Here is an 18,765-nt window from a genome sequence, read left to right on the forward strand (position 1 = left end):
GTCTCTCTTCAAAATACAAAAACTGCCACATTATCAGAACAACAAAACCAAATTATGTACAGTTTTCTTACTGCAAGTTGCCTCAACTTATTGTACATTTTATTTAAATATCACCAAAATGAATAGTCTGTACCCTCATAACTTGCAGTGAAAGAACTCAGTTTCATTATACTTACACCAATGATACCTCTCCTTATGGCATTAACCTCATTGGTCGGAGAAATTAAAATACAAACATACAAGCATGCCAGGAGCTTATATGAGACTTGTATCTCAACATGGGGCCTCTCAACAGACAATCTTGCTATAGGCTAGGGTCTTTGGCAGTCCTGCCATCTCGGATTTCAAGAAATTTCATCTTGCATAAAATTTAAAAATTGTTTCAAGTCATCGTCTGATCTGCTTGACAGCAGTCCAATGTGAGAGTAAATAGAGTTTCAGAAATTCTCTCTCTCTCTCTCTCTCTGATATGTTTATTCTAATACTTAAGAACGACTCATGAAATATTAATTAATATTTTTTCTATATCTCCTACCATTCTCTTTTATCATTTTTTCTTTGTTCATCCTTTCCCTTATTTCTCTTTCTCTCTTATATTTTTCTACACATAACATTTGCTGTCACAAAATAAACAGATTTGGTATTGGTAACAACTACGACAAGCACAATATAACCTCTACTCTGCGCTGGGTAAACTTAAAGTAAGGGTAGGATAAAAAAAAAATGCGAATAAAGTGACCAGATTAAACAGATTAACCCATTCTGCAATTAGCAATTTTTCATTCCTGATCTTTTACAAACCAACGTACGTAAACCTCTTTCTCTGCAAGCAAACCTCTTTTTCTGCAGAAAAATTAACGTTTTTCAGTCCACTTCTCCTCCAAAACTGCTTGCTGGTTCATTTCTCAAAGAAAATCATCCGCGTTTTCCCAGCTGGTAAATACCATCATTTATGAATTTTTTATTTTATTTTTCTTTTTTAATAAGTGATCTCTTCTTTCTATATTTCCCATTACCTTCTAATACTTCCTTCTCATGAAAACCATATTTTTTGGAAGCTTGAATTTCGACTCAGGGGCCCCATGGGCTTGTTCCACATGAATAGGGTTCTTCTGAATAATAATGACGATAATAATTTATGGAAATTAACGACGCATTCTGCCCAAAGGAGAAACGTGTACCGGTATCAGGGCATGTAAAAAAGTGAAGGATACTCAAGAACTTGCCAAGACGGGATAAATGCTTTCACCTCAAACGGCGACAATGACGCGAGATGGAAGTGGTAGGGGGAAACTTAGTTTAACATCTCAGAAATAAAATATACGATAAAGTCTTCTGGAAATTAAATATATGATACAGTCTTCTGGGATAAGGCTTTCAGAGACACGAAGTTACATTATTCAGAGAAACAGCGTCACTCTTAAAAGCTACATTCTTAATTTCTATAAACTAAAGATATCAAAATTGGTGCTTCTGAAACAACGCAAGGTACTGATGCCATTATACCAGAGACCATACGGAACAGTAGTCATTTCATTTCCCAAAATAAAACTGACTCACATGAAACGAATCCGTTTGTCCAATGAATTTTGCAAACTGTTTAAATCACAAAAACAACCAATTCCATATTGATTTGAATTATGAGATTGCTTTTTATAACCAAACAGTTTTTCATCACAATGGAAGAGAAATGTATCTAAAAAAAAAAAAGGCTGAAAATCCTAAGAAGGAAAATTAACCAAAAAGACAGCTCACTGTCTGAATAACAGCCATTCGTTACCATTTAGTTATTTTTTTTTTTTTTTTTTTTTTGGTAGCTGACATTTTCCCAGCCATCTCTTTCTGCTTTTCCTTCGGCTAGACTCTGACATTTTACGCCCAAAAGATCAGAGAATACCCTAATATGAAATGGACTCGTGACATCTATGCCTCCGAAAAGAGAATTCTAAAAGGCCAAAGAGAAAATGAAAGATTAAAAAGATATACTAGCAACACGAGCCGCTTTTCACTGAGATACTAAATGGTTTCAATAGCGTGAATCGAACTGGAAAGTCTTTTTCACGTACTCGAGGCAACTCTTGCTGTCTGAAGACTTCCGGCCTAGTGGAAATCCTACTGCGTCATGTGAATTGTGGTCGTCGAGAAGGAAATATCTACACAATACAGCAAAAGAGACGAAAGGATTTTACACAAAAATTCTTATAAGAAAAAATGTACACATACACACACATCCAAACACACATATATATATATATATATATATATATATATATATATATATATATATATATATATATATATATATATATATATATACACACACACACACACACACAAAAGGCAGAAAACGTTATGCACAAAATAAAAACAATTGTACAAGCATCTCTCTACAACTGTTACACAGTCCTGTATACAAAGAAAAAAAAAAAGCGATGTTCAGAGCAGAGGGAAAAGACGCAGAGAGGAGAAACAATGCCTTATAAACTCGCAGGAAAACGTCCATACAACCAGTGAAAGTTTTAGTAAGAAAAGGTCAGCTTCAGAAAATGACAGCGACAAGGACGAGACAGGCCCAGGTCATAATAACAGGACCTCTCGGGTCCTATAAAATGCTTTCACGACGAAGGACAGGAAATGAAGGACACGGGGGAAGATAGAGGCCTTCACGGAAAATGGGAGGAGGGAAAAAGCGGGTTGTGCCGCACGTCAGACGCCCACCATTATTTCCAGAACGACTGTTTTCGAATGCAAGAGCATCGTAGTTGATCTCACAATAAAGCGGAGCCGTATCCTGGAAGAGACTGTTTTGGTGTGTCCATAATAGAAGGCATCATAAAACACAGAGGGCTGAAAACAAATGTAGGCATCTTACAAAAACGTAAGAAACAGACGAAACGATGCGATAAGATTTAATGACCAAATATTTGTGTCACTTAGGAAACAAGCACCACAATCCATTCTGCGCCGTAAGTGGGCGAGAGAGAGAGAGAGAGAGAGAGAGATATTAGGGAAGGGGAAGAGGGTGGGTGGGATAATTCTATAATTCAGAAGCGTTTAAAGGCGTAGTCACCACCTTCCACCGCTGCCCAACGACCGCCAATACCCGCCGTTTAAGTGAATCTCACTGCTCTCCAGCCACTGTTCTTTGCCTTCGAATTTTAATTTCACGTCTGCTCTTCGAGTATTTCTGTAATATACTGAGCGAATGAGTGAGCGAGTTGCCCAACCAAATCGCAACCTAGTTTTGAAGAAGAGCAGGGCTTGCAAAATGCCAGCAGAATGATAAGGGGACTGGCTTTACAAAGTCACGAGAGCTAATCACCGTTTCCATGACGGTCAGATTGTTTGTGACAGGCACCCAAATATTTCATTTTTAAAAATTTTTCGATTAATAGCTTTCTATGAAATATATTAAAAAAACACATGTCCCTCACTGAACTCAAACCAAGTCCTCTTTGAGAGCGTTTCGACAGATGATATGTTGCAGATTACACCATCATCGTTCTTGCGAAAGTAGTTTTTAGATCATTTTCTTTTGATAAGACGTGTATATGAACGCAATATCGCTGACCTTGGCGTCATTTGAAAGGTCTTTATTAGTGAAGTATGCATGTAAAATACGAAATCTCTATATCTTTAGTTCGCAAGATATAGCCAACGGCTCAGTTAGGTATAAATATGGCAAAGTCCTGACTTGGTAATAAGATAGTGTACAGTGACAGAAAAAACAGACGAATAATAAAGACGATTTTCCTTCACGCACGTCTATGCCAATGTTCTGTCTTCGTATGACGTCTGACAGAAATATCTGGAGCTGTGCGTGCGGTATTTTCCCAAGATGTAACCGAGTACCCAGACCTTTCCCTGAAAAAAGCGGGACGCCATATCTTAAAAACTAATCATAGAATTTTCTTGAAAATAATCTCATTCTGTTTCCCTCACCCAAATGACTGAAGCAGTCCAATCCTAACCTAAGCTAACCACCTTACCTAACCTAACCTAGGGGCATGGCTAAAAAAAAAAAAAAAAAAAAAAAAACGGGGCTGGTGCAATACTAGCATACATCTCAGGAACTTGCGTGCGGGAGTTCTGATGAAAAGGTGAGCGTCACATACACCCTTACAGACGCACAAACAAAGAGAAACTCAGTGGGGACTCAAAGACTGAAAAACCAACTGCTCAAGTTATCTAGGATCTTGTTAATGTACCCAGAATGAAATAAAGAGCTCATGAAGCAGTTCAGGATGTCACTGGTTTATGGGTGAGGATAAATAAAAAAAAATACACATAACAAAAAGCTGTTTCCGCTAATGTTGCGTCTCTCCTGAGAAACGTCACTGCCATTTCTTCCCCAACCTCTGAGACACAGAATACTTACAGCTCTGTGAAGATAATTTCCCACACGCCAGTAAATTCTCATACAACACAAATGCTTCATCTCAAAAGATTATACCTTTTCCCTCTCATTCACCATCAACATCCAAACTTCGCTTCCGTAAATTAAAATTGTTTTCAACAATCCTTTTGCACATAGAGACTTTTTTGCTTAATTAGCAGTTACATTTCCCTTCCAAACCAACTGACTACCTCGTTTTCATTCTACCGAAGCGACCTCTTTGCATACATGTACACCGCTCTTCTCCTATCAATCCTTCTCTTATGCCTTCCTCAATCAAAATCTTGCCATGCAACTTCCTTTATAACTTGTACGCCTAACGCTACCGCTTTCAATATATAAAACAGAATTTTTATTTCTTCCACCCCATCACTTACAGCCATTCTCTACACAGACTTACCTTACACAACATGGTCAGTCACTCGAACCACATTGCTACCACGATGCAGTGTTTCCATCCCTCAGCACCTTAACTCCACCTCCTATTATCTCCAACAATGTCATAATATCTCCAACAATGTCATAATACCTCCAACAATCTCATAATATCTCCAACAATCTCATAATGTCTCCAACAATCTCATAATACCTCCAACAATCACTTCCACAAACATTACTACCTCCATTTGCGTTTTTTTTTTTTCTAAGACTTACTTGCTCATTGAACCTTTTCTATGCATTTGCATCCAAAGTACACTTTATTCCCCTTCCTAAAGTACTTTTTTCAGTACAGTACAGTTTCCTTGATTTCAATTTTCATTTTACATGTCACTTTTTTTTGACTGCTTCATCCATGTTCTTTCAACCCAATGGATATTTTCCTCTGCCGTGCAACCGCACAACAAGCAATTTCCTTTTTCTTTCTTTCACTATCCTTTCATTTCTTCATCCAGATATATATATATCATACCACTTCTTTTTGCGTTCTGGAAAACACACATCAACCGGTGAGCGGGTTTCAGACAAAAACTAATTTCTCACTCAAATCGCCCCGACTATTAAAATACGACAATAAAGGGAAAAACCCCGCAAATAAAAAAAACTTGGATGATGAGAAAACAATGTTTCCTACGTCCCTTTAGTAGGCATTTCAATTACAGGTGATCACAACTAAAGCTCCTTCAAGATTACGTATTCCCCAGCAAACAATGATCTGCAGAGAGGAATAATATAAACACAAACTTATTCTAATTATTATTCAGAAGATGAAGAACCCTATTCGTATGGAACACATCCACAGGGGCCACTGACTTGAAATTCAAGCTTCCAAAGAATATGGCGCTCATTAGGAAGTAAGGGAAGGTCAAGGGAAATACAGAAAGAAGAGCTCTGACTTATTAAAAAGAAAAAGTAAATTGATAAATTGCATCCCAAATCTCCGAAAATATGAGCACGGCAACAGTAAGTTTAGTGGGTTTAACTAGAAAAATGATTGCGCCGACGAAAAGTGAGCCTCGTCTTAATTATTATAATGAAAAATAATAGTACGGGTTTCACGTCATATCCGAATCAAAACTGTTGTATGGTCAAACTGTCAAGTGGTGGAAGGAATCATCACTTTAAAACTACGCTTTACAACATCTAACAAGACCTCTCGGTGTTAACTGAAGCAAAACTTTCATATCTGGTCGTTTAATTCATCGTCATCAAAAACTTTGATTGTTAACGGTAACCAATGTTTTAAAGGGCAACGAGTCTGAGTCAATTTCTGAGTCGTCCTGATGCAGAGCGAAAAGTTATTGGCTAGCAACAGACGTCAAAAAATGAAAACTATAGAAATGAGACAAATATCTTTTGCCTACGATAAATCTCTACGCGACTAAGAGGCATAAATTTCATTAATCTTCCATCTACAATTCTATGAGACGACCAAAACGATGACCTTTACTAATGTAACGCCAGTTTCCAAGATCATCTAATTCACAACACGGCTCGGCAAATATCGTTCGCGATATGAATCCTCTTACTCAACTGTTTTTGAAGAAGAAATAGAAAAGTCATAAGTGACATGGAACCTACGACTAGCAAAATAACTCTTGATGGAACATAATCTGGGGGCACTACCTAGAATATTGCAAACATTTCAAACATATTGTGGAACTAATACAGTGTTCAAACAACATCTGATCTATTTCACACATCAAACATGAAAAGCAAAGCGCGTGAATAATGATAAATCCAGAGGAAGAGTTTGTGCCTTCAAACTTTTATAATTTGCATCTCATTACTTCACAAGCAACACTGGCATTTTACATGGAAGTTCAGGGAAGAAAAACTTTTCGAAACGTCGACTGTTTTAAATAATACGTTGCAAATCACTGGAAAATACGCTGGAAGCGATCGCAAGGCAAATATTGTATGATTTTACATTTCGGGAAAATTATTTTTTTTTCTTGTAAATCCTTTGCGTTAACGGTATATGAAAAATGATTATTTCGAGAAAATTATCTTTTTTTGTGTGTAAATCCTTTATGTTAACGGTATATGGAAAAGGACTGACCAATATCTTGTGCAATATGTTTATAACTGAAATCGAGAAAATGGTTGCATTCGAAGATTTTTTCCGAAAATGAATGTTGACAGCTGGTGTAAATAGATCGTCCAAAGCTAAATCTTTGGCCAAATTGCTCAATTTAGTTTCTCAGATATTTTCATGGGACCACTCTACTTTTACACCCCCATAATGCTAGATGGGTGGCAAGGATTTTCGAAGGATTTAAAATGTGCTGTATGCTCCAACTGCCACAAATCATTAGTACTGGGTTCAACTTCAACGTTTCCCAAGACAACGATGTTTTCATTCAAACTAAAAAGGCTCTTTGTCGTTGGTGGATCCTGGTAAAAGTATGTTGAAATGACTTTTTTTCTTGTAAAAGTATGTTGAAATCTTTTTTTTTTCTTGTAAAAGTATGTTGAAATGACTTTTTTCTTGTACAATTATGTTGAAATGACTTTTTTTCTTGTAAAAGTATGTTGAAATGACATTTTTTTCTTGTAAAAGTATGTCGAAATGACTTTTTTTTATGTCGAAATGACTTTTTTCCTGACAATTTTTTTATGACTTCGAAATTACCGCTTGGGAAGCTAATCAGAATTTCAAAAAGAGCTCAAAACGCGTCTCGGGAAGTGACTGTTTCGTGGATGTTAACTGGAAAGCTGCTAAAATCCAAATGAATCGACTATACAGCAAACACGACACGTTTTCCCTTTCAAGCAAGTAACCCCCTACTCATTACAAGACCTGATTTTGTGTAAAGGCATAAATGCGAAGAAAAGTTGCCGTAACGTGAGAAATAATGACAAGTCAGCCGTACCCATGCAAAGGTGGACATCAAATGCGAGTTATGAACGCAATGGTGCAGCAAAGCCCATCTTGGATTGGCGAATGTTAAAAAGAAAGACTGCGTAAAAAAAATTCATACGATACCTACTTTCCAAGCTTTCAAGCGTCGACCAATTTTAAAGTTTTCTGTAAAAGAAAGCTACTGAGATGCCTCTGTATATCCGGCCACACTTTTTCTGTCCGCCCTCAGATCTTAAAAAGAACTGAGGCTCGAGGGCTGCAAACTGGTATGTTGGTCATCCATCCTCCCATCATCAAACATACCAAATTGCAGCCCTCTATCCCCAGTAGTTTTTACTTTATCTAAGGTAAGGTTGGCCATGATCATGCGTCTGGCAGCGCTATATGACAGGCCACCACCGGGCCGTGGCTGAAAGTTTCTGGGCCGCGGCTCATACAGCATTACACGCTGTACAGAAAACTCGATTGCGCCGAAGAAACTTCGGCACATTTTTTACTTGTTTATTCTTGTGGACTGATTTGAAAACGATCAATGAATAATGCATGTTGGACTGAAACAAAACAAAGAGGACAAGTAAATTACGCTAGCTCTGCCACATACAGTTAAACACATGGTACCCCATTTGTGAAATCAGACTAAGATAAAAAAAAAAAAAACACACACACACACACGGGGGACTGAGAGCTTCTCCACAGAAGCGGTGATTATAAGACAAGGTCCTCATCAGAGGTCACGGCTAAGAGAAGTCTCAGTAAATGAGTACAGTCTCAACACACACAACCATTCACGATGGAAAAATAAACAAAGTGCAACGATCAATGAGGTAAATACGTAAATATCATCCACTACAGAAAACGGCAAATCCAAAACGTTTAGTGGTAAACACGTCTATCATTCATCACAGAAAACGGGAATCAAGAAGCTTAGTGGTAAATACGGCTACCATCAATCAAAGAAAACGGGAATCAAAAACGTTTAATGGTATAAGTCTACCACCCACCACAGAAAACGGAAATCAAAAACGTTTAATAATAAATACGGCTACCATACTCCATTGAAACGGCAAACAAAAAACGTTTAGTTGTAAATAATCAACCATCCACCATTGAAAACGGCAAACAGAAAACGTTTAGTGGTAAATAATCAACCATCCACCAAAGAAATCGGCAGATCAAAAACATTCAGTGGTAAATATGTCTACCATCCACCATACAAAACTGCATATCAAAAAACCTTTAGTGGTAAACATGTCTACCATCCACCACAGAAAACGGCAAAGCCAAAACGTTCAGTGGAGTCAAACAAAAACAAAAACATTCGCAGTTGTCAAAATACTGCTGTTCTCATCAAGGCAACTTTATTCACAAAGAACACTGACTGTTGTTAAGGAACAGCGAAAATGAACACATACCTCGTGCGGTCAGAACAACGAAATCCACGGAGAGGCAAAAAAGAGCTACATAAAACATTTATATAATTCCCTGAAATCTTTTAAAGGGAAAAAAATACAAAGATTCAAACACAGTTTTCATCTATCTAAGAGAAGAGGTAAGATACACAAAACTCCTCATCAGAGAGATGACGAATACGCATGGACAAAGCGATAAAAAATAAGCTTAATCAAAATGGCGTCCTTTTCATGCCCTTAGAAAAATTGTCTTTCATACGCATGCAGAGATAAAAATCTTGCTTGCATTTTTTTAAATGCACGTTTATTATATACATTATATATATAATATATACACTGTATATATATTACATACATAGAAATGTAACCATGTATATACATCAATATATATATGTATGTATATATATATATTTATAAATTTTACATATATATATATATATATTATATTTATATATATATTACATATATATAAAATATAAAAAATTACAAAGTACATAAAAAGAAGATGGAATATATAAAAACTATTATAGCAAAGGAGTTAATATAAAAAAAAGGCAACAAAACACAAGCCAAAGCACTTGCACTTTGCATTCCAGTCTAATGAGCGTCTGAGACTGACGAAAGTGTGGATGACGAGGGACCGAAGTAACAAAGAACAAAAGGGGGCGGGGGGGGACAAAACAGCGAATGCAAGACATGGAACGATGTGAAGGAAAGACACACAAAAATCAAGGCGAAGACTAATGTAAACACGAAATGAAAACTGTAGGTTAATGCGTTATTATATATATATAAAAAAATGAAAACTGTAGGTTAATGCGTTATTATATATATAAAAAAATGTTATTTAAAATTCTCAAGTACTCAACAAAAACAGTGAAGATTTATAGAAACAGACATTTTCTGTTTGATATACGTATACATATACATATAAGATATACATATACATATCTATATGTACATATATACATATATATATGTACATATATACATAATATATATATATATATATATATATATATATATATATATATATATATATATATATATATATATATATATATATACTTACAGAGGCAGTAACGCGATGTTAAAACGAGTTAGAAAAATAAATCAATAACTGTAAGTAAAATATAAACAACAACGAAAACTGCTACATTTCATAATAATAATAATAATAATAATAATAATAATAATAATAATAATAATAAATTAACGACAAAGACCGTAGAACAACAGTTTTAGGTGCGCTGCACTCTCCGGTGCAGGTTGAGAAAGTTTAAGTTTTTATTCCATATAAAAAAAAAACTTCACGAGCAATAAACTTTGAGATGAGTAACGCATGCTTCCAAGACTAATAACAACTATATTGTTAAGTAACTAAGGACAGTTCAGAGGGTGAGTGAGTGAAGGATGAAGAAGGAAAAGAAGAATTTTTTTTGACAGGTTAATGATTTAATATTAAGTTTTATATAGGGTGTGGGGGGGAGGGGAGTGCCAATGGAGTGAGTGAGTAGTGATTCAGGCCTGTCCAATCTGGACTGCTGGAGCATGACAGATTATTATTACTAGATGCGAGTCAATTTAAAAAAAATAAATAAATAAATAAGAAAAAACAACACATCCATTTTCTGTAGGTGATTATTGTGGTTAATCATAAACGACCAAATAATTAAAAGAAGAAGAAGAAGAAGGAGGAGGAGGAGGAGGAGAAGAAGAAGGAGCAGAAGAAAAATAAAAGGAAGAAAATATGCTGTTCATCTGAAGAGTAACGTTGTACTCACTTTCCAGCTGGGCCATGCCGGTGGGGCGAATGGGCGGCAAGTTGGCGGTGGTATGGTGGTCGAAATGGTACGTGTAATGGTGGTGGTGGTGGAGATGGATTGGTTGTTTTGGTGGTGGGTGGTGGTGGTTGAGTGTTGGTGTTTTTTTTGGTGGTGGTGGTGGTGGTGGTGGTGTGGTGGAGGTGGTGGTGGTGTCGGTGCGAGCAGCAGCCACCAAAGGCACGCCGAGCCCAAGTTAGTAGAGGATGCAGGAGACAGTGTGACGGCCTGGCTCCTGAAAACTACAGGCAAGCTATTGTATTCCACAAGTGACAGGAGGGAGACGGAAGTTGGCGGAGAAGACAAAATCAAGACTATAAAATTAAACAGGCATATAGACAGAGAGAGAGAGAGAGAGAGAAAGAGACGAAGAGAGACTTGAGAGAAAGAGAGATTGTGTGTAGGCCAGACAATTCATACGAGAAGACTGTCTTGCTGGCTGAAAATAAAACTAAGATGGTGTCCAGCTACAATGATCATATACAGTTATTCAGTGTCATATCAATTGGCAATGCTCATTGGTAGATCACTATCAGCTATAAAATATAATTGTTTAATGACCATATACATATTCAATATCAACAGGTAATGCCCTTGGTGGATCATTATCAATGAGAACTATAATTGTGTAATGACCACATACATATTCACTATAGTATCAATTGGTTATGCTCACTGGCAGATCATTATAATTTATGAAATATAACCGATTAATTCACTTTCTTTCTGCACGTCTGCATAGGCAACTTTTCCAAAGGCCCACAGCAATAATTGATTCCACTGAGTTCCAGAGAATTCTGAATAAGTTTCAGGCATTACAAGATATAATTTGATGCAATTTTAGTTATATGAATTGCCTGACGACAAAGCACTTGAAAATTATTGTAAGGCTTTTCTATGCTAAACTTTCTTTTTAACCATGGGAAGATTATATTAAGGGTAGGTCAAATTGATACTTTTGATTAAGTAAATATTAATTAGCGTTTTTGCAAACATGCACATTGGACGGCGAAAAGAGAATAACACCGTTTGAATTTACAGTTAATAACAAGATCCCTTACTCTGAACTTCTCTGGGCTTTGAAACCTGTTCTTTGATTAAATAATAATCACACTGACTGGATTAGTTTTAGAATTAACGCAGAGCCCAGTTACAATGAGAAATCCCTTAATTAGAGCGTCCGTAGGCTTTGAACTTGGCAGGATTACTTTCAATCGACAGAATACAAAAACAGTCGCTACGTTAGATCACTGAAAGAGAACAAGACAGAGCTAGTGAGCAGGAGGAAAGCTAACATAAAATTGAGGGGAAAAGAAACCACCCAAAGTGTGGAGTTTCATTTCAGTGGGCGTGGCATGTCAATACCATTATGACTGTCTTCTTGCGACAGAAGGCTTTTTTTTTTTTTAGATCAGAATCCAACGGGACTGTTTATCAAGCGTTGATTTTTCATAAGGCAGTCAAACATTAAAAAACAAATAAAAAAATCAATTTCCTGAAAAAACAAACAGGTAAAAAACCTCTCATTGTTTTTAAAAGTATAATTCATGAACTTCAACCGTTTATCTACATTGTAATTTGTAGTGTATCAGTTACGTTCCTTATCTACTACTGCTTTTCAATTCCTTGTCCTGGGAAATTTCAGGACGGGGTGGGGGGTTCAAGAATTCCCCCCCACCCCCACCTTGCCTTCTCAAAGCTGTCACAGTCATAAATGTCTTGACATCTGAAGTCCCTTTACGATACAACACTATACTGCTAATCTTTACTGAAAAAAAAATATATATATATTTACAGAAGACTAATGAAATCTTTGCTTCTTTTCGCAATCAAAATTTTGTCCTCACACGATCACTACGAGAAAAAGAGGAGGAAAATGCATCAAGATCTACAATACTTAATCATATGAGGAAATATGCTGTACTTCTACGAGTCTGAAAGGAAAATAAATTTGCACTACGGACTAATGACGCTTCTACCTCTGAATGAAGTTGAGTAAATACAAGTACACAAGAAAACTGGCAAGTCTAAAGAAGATGCAAGTGGTCATGGTATTTTCACTCTAAAAATGTTGCTGCAAATCTTCTGATAGTGCATTTCTACAAGAAATTCCTACTCAGGAAAAATAGAACAAGTGGTATTCAGACAGGTGACAGGAAATGCTTCTTAACTTGAACAACAGTACACTACCTGCAATACAATAACAGTTGAACTATTTACATGGGGATGGTCATTTAATTCAAACAATTATTATAAAGCACAATTACACGATTCAAGCTAATATTTACATCGAGAATGCTTTCAAAACAGGGGCGATTTCGGTATACTTAGAGTTAACAAAAGCGTTAACATTAAACCTCTGTTATAAAAGTTTTTTTTTTCTTTTTGCAACTAATCTCTGAGCAAAGGTGCTTTTTTCAGACAAGGGAACATTTCCTACAGAGCCGAATAATCCTTTTCAGTTACAGATATTTGATAAAAGAGCGCATGAAACTGGGGTTATCGAACATGAGGAGCGCAAGTCAGTCGACCGAATCCAAAATATCTGTATCTAAGGTTTTATCGACCTGACCTCTGGTGGTAAAGTTCTCAAGCTGTAAAAACTCATAAAACCATTACCAGCAGTTTTAACTTGCCATAAGATTACTGCTAAATATGTTTTATAGTTTCATGTCAGTCACACAGCAGACAAGATAGCCGAAGACCTCATTTCCTAAAGAGTGACGCAGTTTACCAGGACTGATCCACTGCGTGACAGTCAAGTCTATTAGAAGGATATACAAAGTTCACAAAAAACTATCCTAGGACATTTAATTAATGCCTCCAACGTGACTGCATAATTACCCACTTAAACTATGTTCACATAAGCGGGACTACAATGGAAACTTCCCCTAAGCTGAAACAAAACGTTTAACTAAACAAAACAAAACAACATCTACCCTTCACAGGCCTCGAAACTAATGAGCAATTTCACACATCTCCGAGGTTTGCGCAGCAACGTTTACCTTCTGTGCTGTGAACCAAACAGCAGTCTTTAGATTAAAACGTTACACTTATTCACTCAACTTTCATCCTAAACAACAGCATTCCGATGCGACCAAAAACGAGCACGACTGATGAAATCTCAAAACGTAAGGCTATGAACTAGACTCCGGCAGATACTAAGGAGTTGCGTCTACCATCAAGTAACGGGTTTGTCATTTGAGGCTGAAGGTAAACCGTCCTTCCATATGTCTCCCACAATGTATCCCTAATGTATCCCTAACTGTCAGCTGTGGTTGAAAGCAGGCAGCAGTTTTTATCGTGAAAATCTACAAGAATAACACCATTTACTCAGGGACTAAAACAAAACATGAATCACATTTTATCAGCTCATCAAAAATAGAACTTTTGGTCCCAGGGGGTGGAATAAGACTATATTCAACTCAAGGTTAAAACAGAACAACAAATACAGTGTTGAAACGATTAGTACAATAAATAACTACACATACAAAGGTTGAAACGAAAACGGAGCTTTTCTTCTCAAGAACTCTGAATGCCCTAGTGTTTTCTATGACGGGAATTAAACCTGTACCATCTTTAAACATGGTTGAATCTCAGTGCCCCTCTTCCATCAGATACATATCCTAGATAATTAAAGCTGTGCACAAATATTATTGCAGCTACGTCGAGAAGTCCTTTAGGAGGTTAATATCAAATATGAAGTGTTTATTTCAATAATACTTTCCTTGTAAAGAATGCAATTACTACTTCAGTGCACAATATCTTAACTGACATTTTCAAACAAAGTCAACCGTACTTTAGGGGATTAAAAAGAAGTGAATCTGTTTTGGAAAAGACTGCAAAAAAGATGTTTTTCCTCTGGGAAAAAATCTAAGAGAAGTTTAGCTATTGCAAGCTCCCAGTAGCAACTGGCATTAGTCTCGGCCGCAACTGTACGTAATTATATTCTGCCATGCCCAAACCAAGCAATCCAACGAACTGTCAACAGATGGAGCCTTACAATTACCATCCCAGCCCTATGAGAGCTGAAAGTCAGCTCAATGGTCTGCTTAAACTACTTTAATAATAATAATACAATTACCATTATCGTCTGAACAGTGTGACGTCACAAGGCCTCATTTGCCTTCACCTGGACGTAAGCAATGAGTGACATTTTCTATGGTACTCTTGCCTTAGGTACAATAATGAAAAGATTCCGCATTCTGCATGGTAATGGTAATTAAAGGTAATGAATGGGAATTAATCAAAATAAAACTGAATCCAAAACAGAGTTAATTTTCCTTTTCTTTCACTAAAGGACCGCATTTGTTTGTCAATCTTTCAAGGTCCTGCTGGGAAACATTCCTATTCTGAAAACAATAATTGTAGCCTGACACCTGGAAACGATAAGCAGAATTCACGCTATTTTTTACAGCAAACTACATCGTTCTTTATTTTGTTTTTATGTGAGAATTAGCTGCTCTGTTTGATACCCCAGAGAACAATAATTATCAACATCAACGACCAAAATTCCATGGAATGGTAATTATACCTTTTTTCACCTTTCTGAATAATATCTCTCAGTGTGCAATAATATCTTATGCACTACTGGTTAAGCCAAATGGTGAAGACCGCTTAACTTAGCTTCAGCCTAAAACTAAATCCCAACGTTATGCCTGAAATCTAAGACCTGAAAAACCTTTCCTTTATGAGCAAGGAAACGAGCCTGTTCTTCCCTCTGAGATGATGTAAAGCATCGACTTCGTCTTCTTGGTGCATGGGCAGTGTAAATCATTTCAGTACAGACTAACTTTCAGCCAATCAGCAAACCCTACTTCTTTTTCTTTACGATTAATAGCATTAGAACCAGATTGTGATGGAACAGACTAACAGCATTAGAACCAGATTGTGATGGAACAGACTCATAGCATCAGAACCAGATTGTGATGGAACGGACTCATAGCATTAGAACCAGAATGTGATGGAACCAGACTGTGATGGAACGGACTCATAGCATTAGAACCAGATTGTGATGGAACAGACTCATAGCATTAGAACCAGATTGTGATGGAACAAACTCATAGCATTAGAACCAGATTGTGACCAGATTGTGATGGAACGGACTCATAGCATTAGAACCAGACTGTAATGGAAAAGACTAATAGCATTAGAATCAGTTTGTGATGGAACAGATTAACAGCATTAGAACCAGATTGTGGTGGGAACAGACTCATAGCATTAGAACCAGACTGTGATGGAACAGACTAACAGCATTAGAACCAGACTGTGATGGGAACAGACTCATAGCATTAGAACCAGATTGTGATGGACAAAAATATTTTTTTCCCCAGCTATTGTTGTGTGTGTTTAAATCAGGATGGAAGAGGAAGCCGTCTTCAAAAGAACACAACAAAGGACATCTTCTCCCCTTAATCTTCCTTGAAATTCCAAAGAGTTTTTTTTTTTTTTTTTTTGCGCAGTCACTTTTTGGGAAACAAACGTGAGCTTTTCTTGTCCCAACCGGAAACAGAACCGTTTTTCTCTTGAGTTAAGGCCTGTGAACGAAGCTAGGATTTTCTCCGAAGGAGTATTGCTACATCACAAAACAAAATAACAGTACAGGTGTAAAAGGTACACAACATTCATTTGTGTGTACGAAACGGACAGCAAAGACATAAATGACAGGAGAGGTATGTTTTTCTACATTTCTGACAAAAGAGGCATGTTTTTCTACATTTCTGACAGAAGAGGCATGTTTTTCTACATTTCTGACAAAAGAGGCATGTTTTTCTACATTTCTGACAAGAGGCATGTTTTCTACATTTCTGACAAAGAGGCATGTTTTTCTACATTTCTGACAGAAGAGGCATGTTTTCTACATTTCTGACAAAGAGGCATGTTTTTACATTTCTGACAGAAGAGGCATGTTTTCTACATTTCTGACAAAAGAGGCATGTTTTCTACATTTCTGACAGAAGAGGCATGTTTTTCTACATTTCTGACAGAAGAGGCATGTTTTTATACATTTCTGACAAAAGAGGCATGTTTTTCTACATTTCTGACAAAAGAGGCATGTTTTTCTACATTTCTGACAAAAGAGGCATGTTTTTCTACATTTCTGACAGAAGAGGCATGTTTTTCTACATTTCTGACAAAAGAGGCATGTTTTTCTACATTTCTGACAAAAGAGGCATGTTTTTCTACATTTCTGACAAAAGAGGCATGTTTTTCTACATTTCTGACAGAAGAGGCATGTTTTTCTACATTTCTGACAAAAGAGGCATGTTTTTCTACATTTCTGACAGAAGAGGCATGTTTTTCTACATTTCTGACAAAAGAGGCATGTTTTTCTACATTTCTGACAGAAGAGGCATGTTTTTCTACATTTCTGACAAAAGAGGCATGTTTTTCTACATTTCTGACAGAAGAGGCATGTTTTTCTACATTTCTGACAAAAGAGGCATGTTTTTCTACATTTCTGACAGAAGAGGCATGTTTTTCTACATTTCTGACAAAAGAGGCATGTTTTTACATTTCTGACAGAAGAGGCATGTTTTCTACATTTCTGACAAAAGAGGCATGTTTTCTACATTTCTGACAGAAGAGGCATGTTTTCTACATTTCTGACAAAAGAGGCATGTTTTTCATTTCTGACAGAAGAGGCATGTTTTTCATTTCTGACAGAAGAGGCATGTTTTATACATTTCTGACAAAGAGGCATGTTTTTCTACATTTCTGACAGAAGAGGCATGTTTTCTACATTTCTGACAAAGAGGCATGTTTTTCTACATTTCTGACAGAAGAGGCATGTTTTTCTACATTTCTGACAAAAGAGGCATGTTTTTCTACATTTCTGACAGAAGAGGCATGTTTTTCTACATTTCTGACAAAAGAGGCATGTTTTTCTACATTTCTGACAGAAGAGGCATGTTTTTCTACATTTCTGACAAAAGAGGCATGTTTTTCTACATTTCTGACAGAAGAGGCATGTTTTTCTACATTTCTGACAGAAGAGGCATGTTTTTATACATTTCTACCAGGAAGAGCCCCTCGAGTCCTTTAAGTTCCTTTAGAATTCGCACAAGTAAATAAATAAATAAAACTTGCAGAAAAATATACGTGTTGGCAACCGGTCTTAACAATGCCCTCCACTCGTTTTCGGAAAATCAATCGACTTTTCCCTAACATTGGAATGCCCCGTGCACCAAATTCCATACATCAACAGCTTAACACGCACACGCAGAAGGCTCATCACCATCACGTCTAACCAGGCAACCAGGTACCAATGTAGCATACAAGATCAGCCCTACTGCTCTAGGGGAAAAGAAGTCTTCATTTTAAGTCCAGTGAAATTCTCTCTCTCTCTCTCTCTCTCTCTCTCTCTCTCTCTCTCTCTCTCTCTCTCTCTCTCTCTCTCCCTGCCTTTTGACCATCGACGTTGTAACGCCAGTTACTTAAAGTAATAAATACAATCATTATTGTATTTCAGATCTAGAGTCTATTTTCTTTACAAATATTCTCCTCAGATCTGTCTTCTCAAAGAAACTCCGCCATCTTTGCTAATCCTACAAGAGGACTTTCCTGGGCCCTTAATTCTGTTTTCGATTCTGTGTTCCACTCTTTGCTTTATCACCATTATTCTCGTTCATACCACCATCACTATTAATAACACTGTCCTATCATTATTGTTGATTTCATTATCTTGTCATAATCACCTCTCATTACTAGCTTTGTCATGATAATTATAATTTTATCACAGCCATTTTCATCACCTATGATATTACAATCAATGCTATCTTCTTCATGCTCACTATTTCCCATCACTGTTACTGCCAAATCAAATTTATTTCT

The 18,765-nt window shown here is 36.7% G+C and overlaps 1 protein-coding gene across 21 annotated transcripts in view; it reads right to left on the bottom strand.

Moving 5' to 3' along the window:
* enc (encore) overlaps window positions 1–18,765 on the bottom strand; it is a 292,147-nt gene that overhangs the window by 75,137 nt on the left and 198,245 nt on the right. For 11 of the 21 annotated variants that reach the window (XM_067117547.1, XM_067117453.1, XM_067117571.1 and 8 more), the window contains exon 3: window positions 10,894–11,174. The exons of 9 other annotated variants lie outside the window; for them this stretch is intronic. In XM_067117547.1, coding sequence (XP_066973648.1) covers window positions 10,894–10,909 — 16 coding nt within the window. In that variant the 5' untranslated portion in view covers window positions 10,910–11,174. Of the gene's footprint in view, window positions 1–10,893; window positions 11,175–18,765 lie in introns of those variants that run through there. One more of the 21 variants, XM_067117539.1, reaches the window with a different exon arrangement.

Source organism: Macrobrachium rosenbergii, chromosome 2 (genome assembly GCF_040412425.1).
Source record: "Macrobrachium rosenbergii isolate ZJJX-2024 chromosome 2, ASM4041242v1, whole genome shotgun sequence".
NCBI classification, from domain to species: Eukaryota; Metazoa; Arthropoda; class Malacostraca; order Decapoda; family Palaemonidae; genus Macrobrachium; species Macrobrachium rosenbergii.